This window comes from Aythya ferina (genome assembly GCF_964211825.1).
Source record: "Aythya ferina genome assembly, chromosome: 8".
In the NCBI taxonomy this organism is placed as follows: domain Eukaryota; kingdom Metazoa; phylum Chordata; class Aves; order Anseriformes; family Anatidae; genus Aythya; species Aythya ferina.
In genome coordinates this window covers 22,818,284-22,843,591 of record NC_140304.1, presented here as the reverse complement: position 1 = coordinate 22,843,591, position 25,308 = coordinate 22,818,284, and the positions used below count along the sequence as shown (strand labels likewise).

The 25,308-nt window shown below is 39.2% G+C and overlaps 1 protein-coding gene across 11 annotated transcripts in view; it reads right to left on the bottom strand.

Moving 5' to 3' along the window:
- Positions 1-25,308, bottom strand: part of ST3GAL3 (ST3 beta-galactoside alpha-2,3-sialyltransferase 3) — a 176,338-nt gene that overhangs the window by 101,451 nt on the left and 49,579 nt on the right. For all 11 annotated transcript variants that reach the window (XM_084527927.1, XM_084527920.1, XM_084527923.1 and 8 more), the window contains 2 exons: positions 23,101-23,143; positions 4,318-4,410 (listed from right to left, as the gene is read on the bottom strand). In XM_084527927.1, the coding sequence (XP_084384053.1) occupies positions 4,318-4,410; positions 23,101-23,143 (136 nt within the window). The remainder of the gene's footprint in view (positions 1-4,317; positions 4,411-23,100; positions 23,144-25,308) is intronic.

Here is a 25,308-nt window from a genome sequence, read left to right as displayed (position 1 = left end):
TAACCATATTCTTGACACTAAGAAATAGTCTTACATAAATTCACTATTTTGGTCACAACACCTGTAATTTCTATATATATATCAGACTTTCTCTTCCCCCATAATCTGAAGTCCTTTCAGACACTCTCTCTTTAATATTTCTTCCCCATATTCTCTTACAAACAGAGATTCACGAGTCTGCAGGCTGCATGCCCTCTGTATTTACCAACTCCTCGAATTTCTGGTGTTAGCTGCCAGCTTACAAGAGTCTGTGGTTGGAAAATCGTCAGTAGCTGAACTGTCCCAGGCTGGCACGGCAGCCACAAACTGTGGGCAGAGGTCTTTTTTCTCATTCAATAAAGAACATGGCATAGAAGAAGAAATAACTGTACACAGGCAGCATCGTTTCCACAGCAAGGCCAGACAGGCAGGAGACTGCAGTGCTAACACAAACACAAGTTAGTGCCTTCCACACAAAGGTCACAGCATTAACTCCAGACTCGTAGGTGACCTCAGATCTACTAAAAATAGTTGAATTCACTGAACAAAGCCCTACTGATATGATTTTACCAAAGCCGCTTGCCATTTTCTTTGTTTCTTTGAGAAACCAGCAACCTTACTGCAGGCACTTTGAGTCACTGTCTACTGTTAGTCGGCTTTTAAGAGACAGAATTAGATTGTTCTGGAACGTGAAAAATGAGATAACCGAGGTCTCGCAGCAGAACTCCTCCGGCTGCAGTGAGCACCAGAGGCAGCCCAGCTGGCCGGCTCCTAACAGAGATGCAACACTGAGATCCTGCATCCACTCCTCTTGGTGGGCAAGGGATGTCCTGAGTCAGACTGCAATTTGTTTCTATGAAGCTATGCCCACCTGTCTTTAAGCCACACTAAAAACAAACAAACAAACAAAGAAAAAAAACAAACAAACCAAAACAAAAAACAACAACAACAACAACAACAAACACCAAAAACCAAGTCAATAGAACTTGATTGTCAGGTTTTTTTTGTTTTTATATCTTTTGTCATCTATGAAACTCATCCTCAGGAGAAAAATAACTGCAAATAGCATGAAATATTATTTTCCTTCATTTATTTTAAACCTGGTACACTAAATTTTCATTTCCACTGCTTTACATGCAGTTATCAATCTCTTCTGCCCTCTGGTATCTCCACCTCAAACTGCAAAGTCTAAGTCCATCTATGTCAATCTTTCTGAGCACGGAAATAGCTCTGCGTTCTTGTTTATTCTTTATTACCACCATATATATTGAGTTCTTCTGGATCTGTTTCAAAATTAGTTGAAGAGAATCACATCCACTGTTGAACACAGAGGTAGGTATAAGGCATGAGACACACGGTGGGATAGCATTCTATTTTTTTCTACATTTCTCTTTTGATATGTTCCCTCTTTTAGCCACCACTGGTCAGTCAAGAAGTCACAGAACCATCCACAGGAATTCCAATTTCTCTTTCCCAATTTGCAAGGCATAACTGAGTACATCATTGGGTATATGCCATCAGAACAATCTTCTCAATAAACACTGCCTGCCATCTCTCAGAACTGAACCTGGCCTGCTCTTCCCTTGTCCCATCACTTTGTGCTGTCAGGTCCCTCTGACAGTTCCTCAGTCAGCTTTTGGTCTTGCAACCTGGAAAAATGTGTCAGTGTTTATAATTCATCCCCCATTCCAGATATTTTACGAGCTCTTGGAACACCACAGATCCTAGCACACGTTCTGCAGAGGACTGTGAGTGACACTGCTGTATTGTCCAACCTTCTCTGTTTTTTTCCATACCATTTCCCGTCGTTACCAAGTCACTACCTAATCACTACAGGGTTACACCAGTTTAATCTCCTAACAGTCTTGGAAACCCCAAGAGGTGTTTTGTTTTTTAAAAAAGAAATCCAGACACGTTGTGTTAGTTAAATCACCTTCACCAAATGCTCATCCAGTCGTTCACACAACATGAGCACATTTACAAGCCCAGACTTCCTGCTACAGAAGACAACTTGACTCCTCTCTATTATCGCCTTTATCCTTGTTAACACCAACTCTATTAGTTTTTTTATAGTTTCTACCAAGGTGCCTAATATAGAAACCAGGCTCTCTAATAGTTTCCAGTTTCCCAAACACTCCGTGAGCCCCTCTTTAAAAGCCTGACACGTTTACTGCTTTTCATTCTTCCCCTCTAAGGCCAATTTAAGCAATGATTATACACAACCGTGTGTAACTCAGCAACTTCATCGCCGAGTTCTTCACAAAGTGAGAACTTTTCCTAGCAATTCATTGTGCTGATTTGCTCCAAAATGTCACCCTCCTGACAGCTTCCCCCAGTTAGCTCCCCACAAAGGAGGTCTCCACATGGGAACCACTCTGCAGTGAATAGCAATGCAAATAACTTCTCTTCTGTGGCTTTACCTTCCATTAGCACATGTAGTATTATGATCATCTATCAGCCCATCAGGATCTCTGGCAGGCTTTCCACTTTTGACAGTTAGACAAAAAGTTTTATTATTTTTCATGCCTTTCTAAAGTTGTTCCTCAACATTTTTTTGGCCTACCTTACTACGGTGTATATTTAACTTGCCAAAGTTAATGCTCTTTCCTATTCTCCTCATTTGGATATGTCTCCTGCTGCAGAAACATGACTTATTTCTAAGGAGCCTTGTTTACTTTACTGTTTAAGCCAGTCCTTGTTTGTTTTTGTGGCTTTCGTTCAGCCTCTTCTTTCCCCTCCCATCTCAGACTTTCACCACTGAAACTGGACACAGTGCTCGGGAAGATTTGGGTTGTGTGGGTCTTTTTGTTTGTTTGTTTTTGGTTAATCAGTGTGAAAGACAAGCAAAATTTCTCATCTTACACATGTCCACGTGACCCCAGAACAGCATTTCAGCTATGACACTTTGCTGAGACTACATGAAGCTTTTTCTCTGTCTGCTTCCAAGAAGTTTTTCTATCTTAAAGGTATAATCTGCATTTGTTCCTCCCAGATGTCTTGTTTCATATTTGGAAGTCTTAAAATATATTTCATTGGACTGTGGCCACTTAAAAAAATCAGGCAATCCAGATTGTTCTCTAGAAGTACCCAACCATTTATTGAGTACTCTCCAATAAACGTATCATCTGCACACTTAACCTAGGATTTTTTCCAGCTTGGATTATTGATGATGACATTAAGCACTGCGAGAATGAGAACCGATTGACTGAGGAAATAATCTTGTGGAAATAACTCCATTCAGGCTTTCCTTACCAGCAACCACATTTTGAAATCTCTAGGGCACTGCTCTTTAATCTATCCAGTGCATACTCATGCTTGGTAAAGTCAGAAGTCACATTTTCACCATTAAAGAAGCACTTACTAAGAAGAGTTACATCCTCTGAAAAATATTTATTCTATCTCAACTATTTGCATCATATTTTGCATATTTACATTTTAAATTGCACTAAAAAGTCAGGAACCTTTAGAATGGGAAAACATTTATTCATTTTATTCATACTTGAAAACAGCCAAACCAACTTTATCCAAATAAAACAAAACAAAAACAAAACAACCCCCCCCCCCCCCCCCCAACATTTTATGGAAAAGACCAAGCCTGAAAAATGTCACCTTGAGAGATCATGTTTTTTACTAATGACATAAGCAACTGAAAACATAAGCTAAAATAAAAGAAATCATGCAGGCAAGATGATTTACATTTAAGAGTTCTAAATAAATTATGATACCTGGCTTGGTACTGTTAGCTTTGTATAGTTTTTTGAGTATGAGAGAAGTTTCAGAAGAGAATTCTTTGCACAACTAGAGGTCAGCCATCCTTACACCAATCCTACATAAAATAATGATAATTCTGACATTGAATGCTATTAATAAGGAATTGAAGGACATCCTAGAAAAAAACTGCAGACCTTAATAAGCTTTAGGAGAAGCAACTGAACACGAAACCCCAGCAAGATGATGTCTGTAGAACTATAATTTTTCAATGCGTGAACAAGAAAACAAACACCTAGTTAGACTAGAGAAAAGGTACTCCCTCTTTACATGACATTAGTTTAACACAGTTAGCTGCTTGTGAGAAGGTGACTAACAGTAATCTGTAAGTAGCTACCGAGGGAGAAAAATAGAATTTTGGGTTTTAGCAGGCAAAGAAACCCTCTTCTTGAAGCCAAATTTAAAATGAAAACGAGATAAGTATTTTTGCAGTAATTAGTTTATCCATAGAAATAATCCATCACATTGTTACCAAATTCTCAGACAGCTGAAACCTTTAAATGGAGATAACTAGCCTGTGAACCAAGATGAATTTACTTGGGGAAAAAAAAAGGTAAAGTAATTACTTACTTTGGGAAGATGACAGTCATGAGTGCTGACGCATAACCAGGCTTGCACACTCCCTCAGAGAAATTTGCATACCTTGATGCCAATTCTGGAGGCCTGTAAAAAATAAGGACAGAGTCAGGACTCTCCTGCTATGAACTGGCTTTTGCAATCATCCAAGTCATTTTTTTCTTACAACTTTTCTCAATAACAGCTACGAGGAATAATGGCCAACACAGAAGGGTATTCATTTGTTGCAATATAGCACCACAGGGGAACAAACAACAAAGGAGAGAGTTAAAGATAGGTGAAATACCAGTAAACCACTATTTTTTTTGAAACATTTTCGTACCTAGGAAGGTAAAGCTTATAGAAAAAACATATTAAGACACCTTTTTAGACTTCAGCTTTTCAAAAGGGAGAAAGCATAACCAGCAGTTTGCTTTGGCTATTTTTCTAGAGTACGATCAAAGTTAGAATTATAGAGAAGTACTATTTGTAAGATACCTTTCAAACATTTGAAACAAATTGCTCAGCAGTTCTGACAGGCTATCATCAAGGGATGCATTCAGCATTTGGGACAGACAACATTGCTGCTGTTCCGTTGAGATGTGTCTAATAATTGAGTTTGGCTAGCAATTCCAGGGCCAAATTCAGATATATATTTTTTCTTCCACTTAACTTTAGTACAGAAACAACATCTGTTTAGCATTTAGCAACTCAAGGAAAGATACTTAAGTCAAGTACATATTTTTACCATAGACCTACTGAGTGACCTGGAAAAGTACCATTTAATTTTGCTCATGTTCCCATTTACCACCTGCAGAATTTTTATATTCACCATTTCACAGAAAACATAGCAAAGGTTAACTCGCTTAGGCTTTTGAGATAACATTATATATCTTAATGTCGGTCACAGCATGAGAATTATTAATACTCCCACCACAAAAAAGCATTTACAGTTACATGTTCAATAATCAGTGGAGGTTGCAAGCGTTAACTACTACTGAGGGCAGGTCAATAATTCTGTATGTACAGCACTATTTTGATAATGGTAGGCATGTAACGAAGGTTTTTTTCCTACAGGTCAATAACAAATGTCAAATGAAGACACCACTACAGATCCACAAAATAGATCCACAAAAATCATTTTGAAGAACCCAATGTTATCACAACAGTGTTTTCTTTTCTATGCATCACCAACATCAGTTGGGTTGCAAACTGCTGCTGGAGGTAATGGCATGGATTCAGGGCGTTTCAAGTGAGTGATACAAAGCTGGACTCCTGAACTGAAAATGGGATCCTGGAGGGATCATGAGCAGTGCTACAAACAAAACCCCAACCAGGGATGTTCTGTATTTGAATGTCAGCAGTTCTGTGCTGAACCGGCAGTAACTCCCCTTGCACTGGTACTAGGACCACTTCCCAGGAGATCACAGCCAGCTCCAACTGGATAATCAGGAGATGCAAAGTTCATTTTAAAATTAGGTACATATTCTACAAAATTTCCAAAATCAATGGTTCTTAAAGAATATAGTTTTATTCAGTGGAAACAGTCCAAGTCTTCGACACCTGAAAAAGGACGTAAGCTAGACAAAATGAAAAGTTACTGTAAGTATTTCCTTTGTAGATAAAAACCACATGAAGAAAGTTAAGGTAACATCAGCCCAACTCTAATTCTGCCACAGTTTTCCCACAATTTTGATCAAAACATTTGATCTTTTACTATCACAATTCCTTATCTAGGACTTGCACTGAATGATTTGTGTTTGGACTCCAGTCAAGATCTCTTTATAAATAGGCACAAGGAAGGAAAGGTCTGTTGTTGACAAAACAGAATGCTTTAATGGTGCTAAAATATATTCCCTTCTAACACAGTCCAAAGGGACGAAGTGGTGTATAGCTCACTGCTTGCTGCAGCATGCCAGCATTTCAGGTGTGAAGAAGTGGGGGAAATTTTAATCTCTATCAAACAAATATAAGTGTTACTGGATTTTTCTGGCTTAGGGAAAAATACAGAGCTCCCTAATACCAAAATCTTCAAAAACAAGCACAAAGCAACCGGAATTTATCTGTAGCCACCACAGTAGTGAGTCATTGCTGGCAAACTTGTATAACCATTTGAATGGCAGGCTTTGCTCAAATGACCTCAGTGGTCACACAGAATATCTTGTGCCACAAGCACAGGCATTTTTCTCTTCTCTGATTTAATGGCGCTTTCATTATCAAATTAAAATGTCACTCAGATGCCCATCATGGCGTTTCTGCAAAAGAACAGTGGGCTGACAACCTCGTGCATTTGCTTCGCACAGAAGGGCCGGTCAGCGCAGCATACTGATGCCGGAGCTGTCAGTTACAAAACCCACAAAGATACTCGGAGCTGCTGGAGCCCGAGGGGCAGAGCTGCTGACATTTCTTGGATGTGATGAAGTTCATGAGCCAGACTGCCAGAGGCAGAACAATTCTCGTAAGCCAATTGTAGCTGCCATCTCGTATCACTCAACGTTTGTTCATCTCCTTTCTTCTAGCCACTTATTAAGCCAGCAGGCTACAGAAAACTAGAAATGGGCACTCTATATTTTAAATCCATGTAGGGACACATTTCGTTTGATTTCTTCAGATTATACATTGAGGCCACGCTGTCATTGCCAACATGCTTGTAACGATAACCCTGTATTAGCATACAACTCAAAGTTAAATGGTTAGAGTAAGGCTGCATACAGCCTTGATGTCTACCCTTCTGCTACCTCATAAAGCCAGCCAAGCTGACATCATTTTAGATGTATTAACTTGTCTTGTGGTTGTGTGGGTTTTTTTTCCCCCTGCAAGATTCATTGATCTCACAGAGATTGCTCTTCTACAAATTAGTCTGCAAAACATCTTGCACGAAACGTCTTGTACTGGGAGGCTAATACTGGAGGTGTAAGGTAGAGAACTACACATCAAACAAATTAATGTTTGTTAGTAGGTACACAGCTCTGTAACAAAACTAGTATTCAGAACTAAAATGTATGAATAAGCACCTATTTCATATTTGATGACGCTGTACCTATTACACTGTGTACCTATTACACTGCTGCATCTGTTGCTACTTTTGTGATTACACTTCTTATTTCCCAATAGAAGAAATAGCATTACTAGGAGTACATTCTGCAAAAGAAGCTTAAGAAATTAGCAAAACAGGGTGCACAGCATTCAAGAGCATTGGCTCAATTTTTGTTTTAGAATCCTGATTTCTCCTTGCAGGGGATGGGTCAAGAACTATGCACCAAACCAAACTATGTTACTTTCTTAGTGCTTTACTAGCGAACAGCCTCATCTCACTAGCTCTGTTACTGTGCCTGGAATCAAAGGAGATCCTGATGACACAGGAGGTTACTGGGGTAAGCCGGCCAGGGCTATCATGGCAGTTACAGAACCAAGGTGTAAATCTTCTCTGCATCTTCTAAGTCCAAGCACATCAGTTCCAACTCTGGATTCTCACACTGCTAGTTACAGCAAAAACATGGGGTGAAGGTGGTTAAAGAGCTAGTGGAGATAGCAGAAAGGATGTAGTCAGATGACACTGTGGATCCTTACATTTTGCTCAGACTTTGTGCAGGGGAAAGTAAAACAGTAAGAAACTACATTGCTCAAGAATGAATGAAGGAAACAATTCATAGTCAGTAACTGTAAACATCTGCGATTTTTAAACAAGTGCCTGCATGAGGATGAAGTTAAAGGAAAGCAACTGGCTGATTTCCAGTGAAAAGAAACTGCACTCTTGCTTTTTTTTTTTTCTCTTAACTTTTCTCCTATGAGACCAGTACACATCCTGAATTCCTCCTTGAGATTTTCTGTGCTTCTCTACGCTGTTATGTAGCCATCAATCTTCACAAAATTTCACAATTTGGATAAGTTAAAAATCCAGCTGCTTTCAGAGGATTAGAAAAAGAAACAAGATTTTTCCTTCTGCATGAATTTGGCAGATGCGTGTCATCTTTTAATCTCAAACATGAAAGTGTCACCATGGTTAATTCCTTCATCATGCCTTGACCAGGGACAGCGTGTCATCCTCACGGGACTGGAATTTAAGTTCATTTAAAAAAGGAAGTATTAAAAACTCAGTGTTTGGACCACTAAAAAAAGAAGTGCACAACTAAGCTCACATAATTACATATTCAGAATCTAGTTTAGGAGACACATTTTGCCTCTTGGCCTTCTGCATGGATTTTAAATTGTGAATTGGAAAAATTGGAAAAGTTCATTTATTTGAGATCATCTTTGAGGACTGGTTACTCTTGCACACAGAATGTATGCACCGGTACATGTCTAAAACAAGGAAAAGGAGTTCTTCAGAAACGTGCTAGCCCTTTGCCTTGAGGTTTCTCTCTCTTTGGTCCAATATAATTTCATTCTTATACCTATAGAACAGCTCTACAAAGTGTACAGCATGATACCTGAAGAATGAATAGGAGACATCACCAGAACGAGATGAAAGGCACATATAACAGTGGTTATTACGAAGTAATAATGAGGTAATATAAGAAGGTGAATTGGCATAAAAAGGGGAGATCATTGGATCAAAGCAGTTAATGCTGAGACTCCCATATCTACATTACACAAGATTCAGGGCATTTTACTTCAGATAGTATTTCCAGCTGGGTTCCCTGGGTCAGATACATCCATCCATCATGTACATGGCTCACTGTTGGCCAAAAGTATATTTGTAGACCCTTATATCCACATTAAATATTTAATAGGGATGTGGTAGGGTCCTAGAATAAAGCTTTCAGTTTACTTCCCCCAAATCTGTTCAGAGCTACATTTCACAACAGCAGCCTGTGAACACAGTCAGCATGCACAGTAAAAGGCAGATACGGGATTTACTTCAAAATTACGGGACTGCTCCAAACCAAGACACTAATGGATACATAGCCTGAGTGGCTGGGGTATGCAATTGTTTAGATTTTAATTAATATCAGAGTTACATATCTTCAAATGTTATTTGCTTTATACATTGTTTACAGTCTCAGCAGTAGACAGCTTCTAGGTCTCAATATGCTTTTTCATAATATCTCTGAGGCTTCTGAAGCAACAAATCCCATTCGAGGTGGAAAATCCCCAAAATGAAACCATAAACCAATCTTCTCTCCACAACTGGCAAGGATTTTTATTAGACAGATGAGAAAGTAAGTGTCCCATCAATTCTCCTCTTCAGTTTAGATTGCCAGCAAGTATTACCAGTTCACTTAAAGGCCAAGGAGGACACCTTTCGCTGCTCTGATGATGCAGCTCCTGCACCCTCCTTCCATTATCGCCACCGAGTCAGACAAGAAGCAGGCTTAATACATTGATTCCCATGCGCCAGTAACAGCAAGGGACAGAAAAATGTGTTTGAACATTTGAGTTTAAGTAGAACCATGATCACCACGTTATCTTGACAGGTGGCATCTCCTTGAGAGCCAGACATTAAGGAAAGGGGAGCTGGAGAACCTCCCTCCTGCCACATCCAGCAGGAGCGCAGCTTGGTTTGGAAAACTGAGACAAATTTAAGGAGCTCTGACTGTAGCTGCCTTAGAAGTTTCCAAACTTCGGTTCAAAGGATTACATGGACAGATCATGTGACACTTGCTGTTTTTCTAGTCCAGCTGAGGAAAAACTAAACAAACAAAAAAAAAAAAAGGAATGAGGAGATAGAAGAGGAAAAGCAAAATGCTTACACTGAAAGAGACAGGAAATGCATCTATCACACTATAGCCAGCTAAACAGATATAAATATTTTCAAATGTTACTTCAGTATGTAAGCAAGTTCTTCAAGGAGATTGTGTGACTGAATAGGAAGGGAGATGGTTCAAATCCCTCTTTCTAAAAAAGATATGATGCACACTAAAAAAAATGTCCTGTTCTGTTTCTGTACCAAGAATTGCGGTTTCTCGTGAAATTAATTTCTTAACAGCAAAGATAATCAACGCGTTCATTTATTTATTTAATTGGACTATTCAAGAACACCAGCTGAAGAAGATTAGGTTACATTAAACTGGCTCAGGAAAACAAAGTTTTAAAGGCATTCCACCAAAACCCACGGCCCGCCTCCGTAGCCTTAAATGACAGCAAGACCCAATGTCAATGCTGTCTTTGGGAAATACCCACTAGACAGAGGGACACTGAAGGGTAAAGACACAAACAGAACTGACAATGTCGTTCACCCTTTGTGGAATGCCACCTCTGCAAGAAAAACAAAACAAAACAACAAACAGACAAGGTTTCCATCCTCTAAAAGGCTCGAGGATCCTACTTCCTTACTGAATTCCACTCCAGGTCTTTGACATACTAGGGAAAAAAAGACATTCCCATCCTGGAATTAGATCACTAGGCAAAAGAAGCAACCTCAGCTTAGTCTCAACAGCGCTGAATACATAAACATCTTCAGAAACACGGCCCTAAGTGATTTCTGTTTCAGAAAGGTCTGTATCATTGTACCATCTCTTATAGTTCAGAGCAGCCAGCAACTCAGCCTGGATCTCCACAATTAATAATCCTTTATCAACTCCTAAAAAAAAAAATAAATAAATAAAAGTTAGGATCCCTGCAGACAAAGAACCAGAAATGCTCAGGCTAGAAAGGATTTTTTTTCTAACCAGGAAATATAGAAACTAAATGGTGAGTTTATAAAACTGGAGACGAAGGATGCAGGTAAAAATCCAAGAAAAGTCCATGGCACGTTTTGTATGTGACTTCACGCTGCATACTCCTCCAAGAATTGAGTAATAATCCCTGATATTTCCTGATCTCCTTTTTTTGTTGTTGTTGTTTTTTGTTTGTTTTACAAATTTTAAAAGAGAAGAAAACAACTATATTCAAATAAACACGGATAATGAGTACAGAAAACAGTTAAAAACACAAACAAAATCTCAAATTAAGGAAACATGGAAAGGAGAAAAATAACTGAGATATTGTTAAACTACATTAAGAAGCATGAAATATGGAAATTTGATTCACAGAGAAGACAGCTGTTTACAAAAAATATAGAAAATGAAATTAAAAACAGAAGATGAGTTCTGTTTTTTCAATTATTTATTAAACTTTGGACAAAAACCCATAAATTAAGGATGAAGGAACTTGCTGATAATTGACATAATTCCTGGATGTATATTATTGGACTACTTTTCATATCCAGAATTATGGTTTTCCATCCCTTGAAGATGGATGAATAAGGATCATCGTTCTGCTCTTACAGATAAGAGTCAAAGAAGATACACCAGAGGTTAGTCTCTTAGCTGGAGATGGAGTGTGTTAGGACTCCCTTAGTCATGAAAACTCTCACAGCAGGCAAACGGATTCCTACATTAATTTATTTCTGAAATAACTGCTTAAAGAGGAGAACCTCCATCTCCCTGTAGTCAGAAGCGTTAACGCTTCCCAGTATTAAAACATGCAATTTGCAAAAACTTTAGGAAGTTAACTGATAGAGTCCTCTATTTAAATACCTCTCAAAAGTCATGGCTTGCACAACAGCCATAAAAAGTGAGCCAATTAAAAGTCTGATGGAAAATAAACCGCTCAAATATCACATCCACTTTTGCCCAAATGAAGGAATGTAAGAAGATGGATTGAAATGTCATAATTTTATTGCTGTAACCCTTGGTCTTCATCACTGCCCCTCATCTGTTACATCTACACGCAGGCAATGCTTTCTTTGGACCAGGAACAGTGTTTTTCTATTTGCAGTGTAATGAATCCAGCAGTGTAGGTCCAGGAAAGACCAACGAGTGCTAAAGGGATGGGAATTAATAACTCAACCCAATTAGAATCCAGGAATCCCCTGCCCAGAGTAGGAGTCAGTACCTCTGAAAACAAAGATATTCCCCCAAAGACTAGAGTTGAAAAAATGATTAACTCAAAATTCCTGAAGCATCACAGCTGAAATCACAGTTTTAAGTCTGTGGATGCTACAGTTTAGTAGATTTGAATGTCAAATTTCGGTGGTTAGCAGCTCTAACTGCCAAGTGAGAAAATCAGTTAAGCTAAGGTTTTAATCACCAAATTTTACTTCTGAAAAATTTAGTTTATTTCATCCAAGAACACAAGCAGTCTACAGAATACTTGATTTCAGAGAAACTTACAGTGCTCAGCCAGGTTTGAAAGCACATTGGCACGGCAGAATGGTCTGGAAAACGTCAACAGTGATTATTTACTGCTTCCCATATTGTCAGCATTAGGGACACCAACCAAAACTAACCTAAAGATAGTAAAACACTGACAAAAGGAAGACCTACTGTCATGTATCATGCATGTGATCAATAGATTTTGTTATGTCAGCACATTAGTGCAGCCAAAAGCAGTGCTGGGATCCAAAGCCACCAGCAGGTCTGCCAGCACCTCCACCTCTGGGGCAGCAACACTGAAAAGCAATACAGGAGCAAGGATCGCTTCACACTCATGTTTTACCACCTCCCTGGACACTTCTGCCAAGCACTTTCTGCAGCAAGACATGGGGCAGGTGAACCTCGGGTCTGCCCACTTGTATTTTCCCCACAAAGGAAGTTCAGGATATCAGTCATTTATGTTGCAGCAGCACCTCTCTTTCATAGGCAATTGGCAAAGATCAAGCCTCAGGGGAATAAATCCCATTTGGAAGAATCTCTCTCAGCTTCTTGGTAGTAAATCTTTAGCTAGAGCAGTTCACAATATTCTCCCTCTTCATTTTCTCAGGTGACTCTGCAGGTTAAGGGTGACAAAGGTTGCCCTCTAAACCTTTCTTTGAATGATCTGGACAGCCTGAGATGGAATAACAAATCAATTCCTCTTAACCAAAGAAAAAGAAAGCTTTTTTTTCCTCTCCTCTCCCAGGCTGGACTGAAATGGAGAGGAAAAAAGTTGGTCAGTGAATAAATTACTTCAGATGGCACGAACAGACGACCTCACAATTGGGGAATGTGGTTTAGCAGTAGTGTTACAAAATGCTGTACACAGTCATGAGGCCCTGAATTTTTTTTTGCACTCCTCTTTCTGTAGTAAGAATTCAAAAAACGCTGTCTTCACTAACCTATATTAAAGACAGATGCCATGGATTTGAACTCACACCAAGTAATCTAATAGGTACCACGCTGAAGTCTTCAGAAGAGGAAAGCTACAAATTGCTGGGAAAGCGTTTCCTCCAGAAGCCTTGCTGGAAACACAGAAGGTAACACTGACCTGGGGAAGCAGATACTGGCACTCAACGTGGCCTTGTATAACAAAATCTAACCTACTTTAGGGTAAATAATTAAGAATAGGCAGTACTGTTAACAACAAGAAGCTGCAGAGCCACCCAGATGGAAACCTCTCCTCTGTGCTCCATACACTATTCTAATGAACGCTCTTCTGGTCAGACTATTTTATTTTTATTTTTTTTTTCAAACTTCAAAGAGCAGCTGCTTGTCTGAAAAAAGCAATGCAGCCAGCACCCCAACTGCCACATGTAACTGCAATGAGTCAGAACAGGATGAGGTCTGTCTCAGAACCGCACACAGCCTGGTTAATCCAACCTCCCCTCTTCTTGTATCACCCTTGCCTTCACTGAGCATCAGTCCTAGAGGAAGCAGCTGGTCAGGGCTCTCCAGAAAAGAATATCCAAAAAAGTATATGCCCAAGATGTTTGGTGTACAGGTTAAGGCAAGCTTCAAGGCTGAGCACTGAAATAGGTTTCACTTTCCAGTGGAATAGGTCCTCTCTTCTTTGTTAACTCAAGCAGGCAACACTTCACAAATTCACAAAAGCCTGAGTTCCATGATAATAAAACACAGCTTCGAATCCTGTATGATCAGAGTATCCAAACGCATTCAATATGTATATCATAAACATTTTGTTTCTTGGCTTTTCAGTTTTTCCTCCATCAACCAGCTGGAACAGATCGCGTGGCCGACAAGAAAGAAAGAGCCCCTACACATTCTGGCAGTTTTCTACCTCTCCCTTTGTGGTCCTGATTCTCCCTGCTGAAAACAGACCTGGGGCTGTCAGCAGTGTTTGTGCCTGTGCTCATTTCTGCTGTGAGCTGAGAGAGAATCCCACGTGCTTCCATGTAACGTGAGAGGACAAAGCATGCCACAGAAGTTAATGCTTGGGTTTCCCAAAAGCAACTAGAGAAAATCTCATCTGAGCCTCACAATTCAACTCAAATACCCATAACATTAAAAGGATCCTACAACAACATCTCATGACTCCCTCCCTCATGTGGCACATCATGTGGGTAACCTTCCTGCTGCAAGGTAGTCTTCAGAGTGTCTTGTCCAGTGCCTTGAGCATCACACAACACCAGCTCTCCCACCAGCCCTTGTCAGGGTCAGGCCCCTTCAGGGTACTTCTCCAGCACTGATCTGTCAAGGATGCTACCAGCAACATCATGCTTCCTAAAGAAAGAGCACATTATAAGTGATCAACCTGATCCAAACTTACTCTGGTCCTAGGTCTTCAAACCTTGAAGAACTTTAAACAGTAAAAGTCTCTGTTTTGCTAAGTAAGACTTGTAAGTCATGTTTCTGTAAGACGAGGAACAGAACAAATAATGCACCTTTGGCTTATATTTAATGGGTTTCCATTCAGTCTCTCACACCTAGAATTCTTTGAACCTATCCTCCTTGTAAAAAGCCCAGGATCATTGTTTCACAGCGTGGCACTCAATACTGGCCTCTCTTCTGCTATGCAATTCTCCTCAAGCACAGCAAGAGCTTCCTGAGTTCTTTCAGCATAAATGAAATATTATTTTACCTAACATATTATAATCATAGCCGTTAAAAGTATATCTTAGCTTTGCTGTCCTTCACCAGCATGCAAGAAATTTGTATGTGTTCATTCCACCAAACTCTTCCTTGCCTTGATATATATTCTTTTATACACACGCATGTATATACATAGTCACTATATATATTCTTAACATTTATTTCTGGCATTTTTAGCACATAAACACAGCACGGCCTTGACATATCTGGTCACATTGCGGCAATGCAGAAGACAAATATAGAGGCAGATTGAGTAAAGTAAGCTGTCTCTTCCCATACACCCCATTCATAAAACCTCCTCACTGCCACTTACACAAAAAGATAAATAAAGAGCTGACTACTAAACTGTGTCTAGATACCACAGCACGAGTGCTTTTCTGAGTAAGAGACATGCTTCAGAGGCAGGCTCGATAAACACTGTAATGTTCCCTTGATGGAATACACTCAATTCTTCGGAGAGGGCATACGAGGATTCCTTAAAGTACTTCCCTTTTGTTTGTCCATGGAAATAGAGTTCTTCGGGGGTGGAACAGTGCTGGCCTGCAAGAAGGGATTGTGTTAAACCCCGCAGATGCAGGAGAGCCTGGTGACCACCTACATGCCTGAGGGGTTTCCAATGGAGGCAACTCCTGCATCAGTTTAATGATAAGCCCACAACTGCTTTGATTCAGGACAGGCAGCAACAAAACACCTGTTTTCACATTGTTCCTCGAGACCAATATCAAGAACAAAGCGATGAATGCCAGTGTTTCAGCATAGATCCATATCAAACCCACAATACCACAGAACATCTAGTCCTTGCAATAAACTCTATAACCAATTAGAATTTGAATGAGACGTTCCCTTAATGGCCTCAACACAGCATTTCTAACCTCTTAAACTGAAGTTCTGGGAATGATCTATGCTTAGATAGCCCAATCCATCACAGTGACATGCATTTATTCAATTTCCATAACATATTCAGAGATCAGGAAGGTCTTAGGAGGAGAATATTCAGTAACTTCAGTAACCATAAATTTAAAAATAGTTCACCAGGGCAGAAGCTGGCCAAAAGTAATTTCTTTACTTGGCCTAATCTCTAACTTTTAGAAGAGTTTTCTGAAGGGAGAATATAAAGCGTGGCTTTTTGCATGCTCTTATCCCAAGATGATAAAGGAACATGAAGGCTCCCAGTAATTTATGCGCTTATAGGAAGTTCCTGAATTGGGTTTTGCTACTGAAGTAAGTTTACCCTTCTGGGAAGGCAACAGCTCAAAAAATGCTTGCTCAAACAACAGTAAACAGATTTTTAAAGTTACTAGCTGTAATCACATTCACCCTGAAAAACAAATTACATTCAGTTAGGCTAATGCTACTGCATTGATGAAGTACAAAGTGTTCTGCCTTATAGATATGGAAGGAAAAAAGAGAACTGAGCCTTCTCTTTGTAGGATTCTCAGTTTTTATAACAACCAGTCTATCTTATGAAAGAACAAGATGTGCAAAGCCAGTGCCAAGATGAATATAACAAGAAAGAAACCAAACTCATGCATGCTAGACACCTTCAATAGATGCTCACCTGAAGATCAAACCCATCTAACCAAAAAAAAACACATGCTAGTTTGAACTACATGCATTACAATTTATTTACTGTGGAAATCCACATTGGCTATTGTTATTGTGCTCAGAATCAAAAAAACAGGCTGAAGAGCTTATATTTTAAATGCAAAAATGCAAACAAACTCTATCAACTTCCAACCAGTAGTATGGAGATCCCCTAGCATTTGAAGATTAGTCACCCCTAGCTGTCCAAAAACTCCTCAGCTACTCTTTAAAAATCAGAAGAATGTTGCCCAGACATAACAATCCCCAAGCACATGCAGTTAGGTATCTGTTGCTTGAATTGTTGTTGCTGAGAAAAGCATTTTTTTTTTTTTTTTCCAAAGAGAACAAAACCCCCCTGTATTCACTGTTCTACCTTTTCTATAAACACACTAATATTGTTTTTCACTTATCCTGTAGTTAAAACTGGTTTTCCAGGAACATTTTTCTTTCTTATGAAACTCAACTTAGTGGGGCAAACAGCATAAAGCTGCTCTAAGCAATGCCCAGCCATTCATATTTTTTGCTTTACATTCTTTTCCCACATAGTTTGATTCATAATTACTTCCAGCTTCAGGAAACTGGCCCTTTTAAAAGCACCAAACATAATTTTTTTTTATCTTTGTTTGCATACAACAAATCAAGTAATGATTCAGTTATATCTAATTATCCAGAAATTCTGACTTCTACAATCTTTGTTTTCTTCACCTCCTGATGTTGCGTCTAACACAAGAATCCCAAAGTTAAATAAAAGACTTGCTTTAGGAATCTTTATGAGAATTCCAAAATACCAAAATTGGGAAAAAATATGAAATGAGCTAGGAAGAACAAAACAAAGAACTGAGATAGCAATTGCATCCCAACCACACATGGGAGGTTTAATGAGATGAACAAACAGCCCAATATCTGAATCACTGTGAATAGCCAGGATTCATTTTTAAACACCTGAAGTGCTCAAACAATTGGTGCAGATTGACATATTCTATTTAATCTCTTCCAAAGTCAAAGGAAAAATACGAAATGAAGAAGAAACGAATAATTGAGCGTCAGGAAAATACCAATGATTTTACCAAATAATACCAAATACCAAAATACCAAAGTATATCAAATCTTGAAATAACCTTTCAGAAAAAGCAACGGCGAGATGCGTACTCCCTCCTGCCTAGGCAGGAAGGGACATCCCTGTGACTTTTCACTTCCCTCTTCCCTCCACCCCACCCAGGGCTGCAGAAATACAGAAACACAAGTGGGAAAATGAACAGGGCACAAAGAAATCCCCCAGCAGCAGGCATGAGGAAAGCCCAGCATTCCAACACGTTGATTGCTTATTTTTACAGTGCTTAATGGCGAAGTACCACACATAGACACACACACAGCTTCAAAGCAACCTCCTACCCCAGAAACAAAAGGAGGGGAAGGGGCTCCATTTCAGTTCTTCATTATTAAAGCTCTGAAGGAAAGAAATTTCAACAAACAGAAGTAATCCAATCTGTGTGCTTCCCTAGCCCCAAACTCCCTCCATTTTTACAGTCTTTTCAAAGACTAGATCAAGTTTCTTTTGAGCTTGCAGGGTGAAGTTATTATTTTTGGCTTTCTATTTATTTTATTTTTTACAGAGACTCATTTTTTTTGTCTTTTATTTTCAAAGACAACCTTGACATTATCACAATTATTCAAAAGATCTTTGTTGCATCCCCCGCATTTATAATATTGGAAAAACATGTAAATAGCTGTAACAACATGTAACAAGATGCCTACCAAAGCACAGAGCACACTGGAAAAAGTATTCCATATTTTAATTATCTAGAAGAATTATATTATATAGAATGTATACTGTATCTTGTATAAACACAGTGTATTAATTATGTTCGTGTTATGTTATTGTGGTCAACCATAATGATCTCAGTCATTTTTCCTGATTGAAAGAAGTAGTAATTTTCTTGCCTGTGATTCTACCTATAAAAAAAAAAAAAACTCTCTCAAATTAACACATTATAATACCAGTGTCTTATTAAGTGAAGAATTTTACTTCCAGCAGTTCCAAATGCTGGCAGGAAGCTCAAGCACATCTCCTAACAGTTGCAAGACTTAATCAGAGAGTTGCTTTTCCCCAGACAAAGTCAAACCCTGGGACACCTCCTCCATCATTCATCAGCTGCGATTCTACCATGAAGGTTTAGAGCTGATTGTGGCAGCAGGTAAAGAGAACAGCCATTACTCAAGGCAGGCCTTTACCTGGCTGTTGTTTAAAAACATAACATCATCGATCCAGCAGCTAAAGTATTTTCCAAAATAGCTTTTGAAGGATGAGTTTGAATTGAGGGCAGAAGTAGCAGTTTGACCAGATACCAGCTTCCATCTCACATGTCGTAAAATTGCACGCAGGCAAGGTAAGGAAAGCAACTATAGAAGCATAAGGGAGACAATGCAACAGCCCCCAAGCCACACTGGCTGTTACAGAAAAGGAGCTTCTCACATGCACAAGGCAAACAAATCTGCACTTCTAACGTGTAACTCCAAGTAATCATTATGGTAACTAAACCGAGCTTTTGTGCTAGTAAGTGACAAACTAAAAAGGACCACACAACATTAATCTGGGCCTCACCAAATATGCATTAAGACACACTCTATAATTAACTACATGACCATACGCTGATCCTCCTGCAGAACTCTCCTTTCACTCCATGCAAATAGAGATTCTGCTCTGAGAATGACTCAGAATCTGTAGTGAATGAGACTCATTTCTAGGACCTGGCCAGCCTCAAAGAATTACTACAATATAAATATTTAATAGTAATAAAAGCACGCAACCCTTTTGCCAAGCACAGATGTTAGAAAGCAACTGCAAATCTTGGTGGCACCTAGTAATCCACTGGCTGAGTCACTAACATGACTGATGGCCTTAAGTTGTTCAGGAACTATTCACCCCTAAAAGGATTAAGACCTATGAATTGTATTGTATTTTTTGTATAAATACACTTATCTACATAACCAGCTAATGTTGGATTTTATTCTTAAAGCTTTAGAAATAGTATGTAGCTCTGCTGTTTGGGAGACTGCTTTACCTGGGAGAAACTGATGCAACCAGCCTGTTTACAGACTTCGGGCATATTTTGTTTTGGTATTCTAACTTTGGAAATGATATTATGGTTGGTACAAACATAACTCAAAGATAAATTCCTTTTGCAACAGATCTTTTTCAATAAGTTAGTCAAAACAAGACCTGAATCTCCTCAGGACTATGGAAAACAGCTGATTCAGTAACTTTACTGCCTGCAGATGTCCTCAGCTTTCTGTTCATCTTGTAACTCTTTAACAGTCCCTACCTGGGTACCATCTTCATTTTTAGACGATAAAAGACTTTCCAGAGAAGAGCTAGCCTAAGCACAGGCTGCAGAAAGCATCTTCCATCTTGACATTCTGACAAGCTCAGAGCAACAAGACATGTGCAGTACCTTAAAAACTTTCCATCCCTTTCCAGGTGAGAATTCTGGCCGCTGCAGTCTCCCTAATGCCATAGCAAGGAATGTATCAGCCATAAAATTTCTGCAGAGAACACACGTATTTCTGACATTTTCTTTCCAAAGAGAACAAACGTGGCTTCCTTGCCACTTCCATGAACTCAAAGAGAGCCAGTGAACAGAATCATTACATTGCTGTAACCACAACAAAATGAGTAACATGACTTGGGTACCTACAAAGTAGAGTATGATAAAGTATTTAAAAAAAAAAAAAAAAGATGCAAAGGCAAATGGATACATTTCTATTTATTCCTGCCAAATACTTTCCTCTGTACAACGTAATTTAAAATTCATGTCAGAGCACTTAAGTTTTATTGCAACTATGCCTTTGTAGAAAGTGTTACTCCTCCACTCACTTAAATGATATTAAGTAACGCAGCCAGGAACAGATTTCGAACAAATGAAAGATTAAAGATTAAAAAAAAAAAAAGAGAGAAAACTAATTGTTGCCCCAAGTGCTTCAAGTCACACAACGTTCTCGCACGCTGTCAATTAAGTGCACTCTATAAAGTTATGATCTATGGCAAAATTCCACCAGGACGATTATATCACAACAGACATAATTAAATTATTTCTGCCAAAAAAGTCATCAGCACAGAACTTATTATCCCTCTTAACTCTCTGAGCAAGTATTTTTTTAACCAGAAAGTCCTTCTGCAATACTAACATCTTGATTAAGAGCTGCAGAAACCACTACACATTTTTAACCATTAAATTCCACTGAATTCACAGAAAGTACTTAAAAAACACATTTGGTATCCTGACCACATGGTGAACTTGTGGAACAGCAGCAAATTCCTTTAGGCTTCATCTTCCAACACCCATTTTTCTTTCAACATTTATTTCGTATGTTTTATGGTATTTTCAGCTTTTCTCTAGCTCTCTTGCTATTGAAAAAAGTCACAGAATACTTCAGGCTGGAAAGCAACTCTGCAAGTCAGCAGGTCCACCTCAAAGCAGTGCTACCTTTACTTTCAAAGAGGAAAGATAAACAAACAAGGGAAAAAATAGAACCAACGAAGAACTATTGCAGTTAAAAACAACATAAATACACAAAAGCCAGCCATGTGATTTCACCTACTGATATACTTGCTTTCTTTGCATCTTAACCTAACCTCATTGTATTTATTTTAATCATGCTGATTTTATTTTTCATGCCTTTCCAGAAGCTAAACTTATGGCTGGTCTGCTTTTAAAGCAAACAAGCATTTTTAGAGTGCTAGATAAATATCTTTTGAATAGTCAAAGTTATTCTATTAAAGATAATGGAGAATTTTTATCAAGGAGAGTTTTACATAGAAATGTTTAGGGTTTTGGAAGCCCTCCAGCAGGTAAAAAACCTGACAGGCTGTGTCTCAAAGAGGCGTAACCCAAACAGGTAAGTCAGCAAAGAAGAGGAAAAAAATGTAACGCAGGTATGAAATGAAGGAAGGCGCAGTGAGACTTGCTAAAAGCAACAAACAAAAGGACAGTGAGCACAGAAGGAAGGATAGAAAGAACAAGACTGAAGCAGTGGTTTAGACAGGCTGGCATCCAAAGTCAGTACATCAAAAGGGTGCAGATGGTCAGTGAGCTGTACTTTCAATACATCAGTCATGACAAAAATTAAGTTAAAAAAAAAGTCAGACTACTAAAAAACATTAAATTATTTCTCTCTTCACTAGCACTAAGATGTTCATTCAGAAGTTACTTACCTGCTTCATAATTTTGGACTAATCTCACTGCTTTAGCATCTATGTGTATAAACTGACGATAATATATCATCTCATCCACAGCGCCATAAGGCTCTCTAAATCACAAGGATGTCCCAGTACAGAAAATTTAGTATAGAAATTGGAACTGCAGAGCCACCATGGGTATGCAACAAATAAAGCACAGAATGTTACATTACCAAAAAGAAACCCTGTCCTCATTCATGCAATAACTGTCATACTTCTTGCACACTGAATGAGATGCAGATCCTTTACAGATATCAGTATTCTTTTTTCTCCATATATGTTTTTCTACAGCACTATCCCACCTGATACACTCACCTACAGTAATTTGCATACTCACCGTCTTCTGTAAAAGCAGCTCCTACCTAGAGATCTTCTCACTTACTGTGAACAACAGTCCCCAGCACAGCTGTAAGGCTTTTTATTTCATTATGGACATTCACAAGCTGTTCAGCAAGACTAAACTCAAAACCTTAACGTTACACCCAATGAGTACATTGAAGCTTCTTAAAATACCGATTTTTTTTTTTTTAATTAATGTGATACATTGGATGGGGGATGCATCCTCAAGTCACTCAAAGCTACTGGATTGCTTCAATGTCTTTTTAAGTAGTAGAAGCAGAAGGTTTTTAGTAGTCTTTTTGCTCCTAATGCCAAAGTTTCCCCTAGGCTGTTGACCTCAGAAACAGAGTCACTAGTGACCCCTAGTGTTACAAAGTTCAGTCTCGACCGATTATGGCAAAAAGTATGATGAATATCCATCCTCCTTTGGCACTTTGTTATTCTTCTGACATAGCAAACGGTCACAGTCACCACCTCGTACTGAAGTTCTTTCCACTCCAGTTTACAAACAAAAATAGCAGTATCCATTTTCAAAGAAAGAGTGGAAATGGAACTTTAAACCTCCCAGTAAATTGCAGATTGGCATTCCTCCTGCCTTCAAATTTTTAATGCACTTCTCCTCATTTGGAAGATGGATAACTAGGATGCAACACCTAGAGCAGACTGAAAAGCATGGCTTCAGGTGGACATTTATAGCCTCTTGATCAGTCATTACGGAATTAAAGCCAGTGAAGCACAATCCAAGTCAGCCAGTAAAGCCTACTGTAAAGCAACTGCCAGGTTGCTGCAGGATTTGGCTGTCCCAGGTAGGAGTATATAGTCCAACAAACCAGCTGACAAAGTGACATAAAAGTTGCTTGCAATATAAATTTGTAACTACAGAAACAATGAGTCCAACAGTTTACTTACAATTTTGAGTCCAGGTTCAGGAGAAAGCCCAGTTTGTCGTATTCTGCAAAACAAAAGCAAGGGACACAATATCATAAAAACTGCAAGCATCTCCTCTGCAAAAGGCACCAAAACCATAACATAGCAGAAAGGCAATAATTATTTCTAACTGCAAATAGCTCCATTATAATTTCCAGTTGCTAGCAGCTGTTATCACAGATTGTTACTTAAAGGTATTCCCAAACTATCATTTCTGAATGTCCAGCAAATACCAAAGCATGTGGGCCATGATTAACTTATAAATAAGTAGAATTAACAGATACTTTTGCAATCAAAAAAGCAAAGCAACATCCATAATTTGCAAAACAAGCATTCCTCCTAGGTCCTGATGTGATAGAACTCTCAAGTTTTTCCTCAATTCCTCGTCTCTTCCAGCCCACAACTTCATAATCAAGCAGCCCTTTATCCAGAGTCACTCAGGGGGAGCAAAATGCTTCAAGTTGAGGTGATGCTGTTCAATAGGAAACTGCAAAGTCAGTGTCACAGACTCAAACAGGGAGCAGAGATAAGAAATAAAACTTAGGTCCTGTAACTACCATATGAAGGAAGCTTTGTATTCAGCATCTTTGAATACATCGTTGTATTGTGAATCAAACACTTGAAACAAAAATTAAAACTCTTAGAATTCACAAAAGACACAAGAAGAACAAACAGCTGTAGTGTCCTGTTTGTATTGGGTTATGCTCAGGGGCCTACTCACACTGAGAACCACTGGGTCTCACTGTGATAAAAGAAAAAAAAACGCAAATATAGAAGTAAAGGATAATCCACCAAGAGCTCAACAATCAGCACATATTAAAAAAACACCAATAAGCAAAAGATTTCACATAATCTTTTAGAAAGAGCGCAGTGGAAATGAAGTTTGCCTTCCTCACAAAACACCACTGGAGTTTCTGCTGCAAACTTTTACACAAGACCACAAACAAGCTCCTCACACCATCACTTACCGACAGAACAGGAAAGCCTAAACATGTACCCGAGATAAAATGACTGCACCAGGTAGGTCAGTACAAACCATGCCATTGGTTTTATATCCATTGAGACTTCATTCCCGAGTCAAGGGAAGAATCACTTTTCACATAAACTTATCTAACAGAAGCTGAAGAAGGCGTGCACGAGATCTTGGCACGCGCTGTCAGTTCTCTGCCAGCACCCAGTGTGCCACCCCCCGTCCCATCCCTCCCCACTCACACGGTGTTAGCAGCACACCCGTACATCATCCCTCCTCCAACCCCTGCGTACTGAAAGCTGCGCTGCCCCCGTGTGCTGCTCTCCTCCTGATTTCCACAAGAAATTATCTGCTCTCCATCCTTACTTCTTCTACATGAAGGACCATGCAGAGAAAGGTCTGGGAAAAATCATGCATTCAATTTTTATTAACCCTTCCTCCTTCTGAAAACATCAATGCTGAGTAAATGGCAACAGATATATTTAGTTATTTTAAAGCACATACAGCCAGTGACCAACTTGCTGTCATCCCTACCCCGCTCCAGCTAGCGTTCCATCCTTCCCAACAGGAAACACAACGAGAGGAAATGCAATAAGAGATGCATCACCTCATAACCAGCGCAACATCCTGGGTTTCTACTAACTCTGCCTTTTATGAGCTTTGCAATCAAAGCACCAGAAAACGCAGGTGTACTGAACACTAAGGGCCACAGCTGACATACCCCACTGCAATGTTTCATGAGATTTACCTTGTTTGTCACACACTCTCCTCTTCTCCTAGAGGTTTAAAGTTTTTACTCATGATAACACAATATTCTTGGCCGTAATGAACTCCAAAGCAGCCTGTATTGGTGACACTGTCATTTTGATTTTGACTTTATCATGCTTGGCAGGGTTTCATACCACTCAGAGAAATGGCATTTCCCACCAGTCTCCAGACAAGGCATTTATGCAGCTGTGCTGGCTGGAATTAACAAATAAAATGAATAAATGGAATAAGGAACTCACTGCAAGAATCTGAACAAGACTTCACCTTTTCAGCCCACAGGGCTGAGCCCGTAAGGGATAAAAGCAACAGTAACAGAAGAGGAGATCTAAGGACCACTTTGTCATTTGTGCTAGGAAGCTACACATCTCAGCTGGCAAAGTGACACGGCACTGTACAGAGGCACAGAAATGCACAAACATTGGAAATAGGTTTCATCATCATATGCCCGTAAG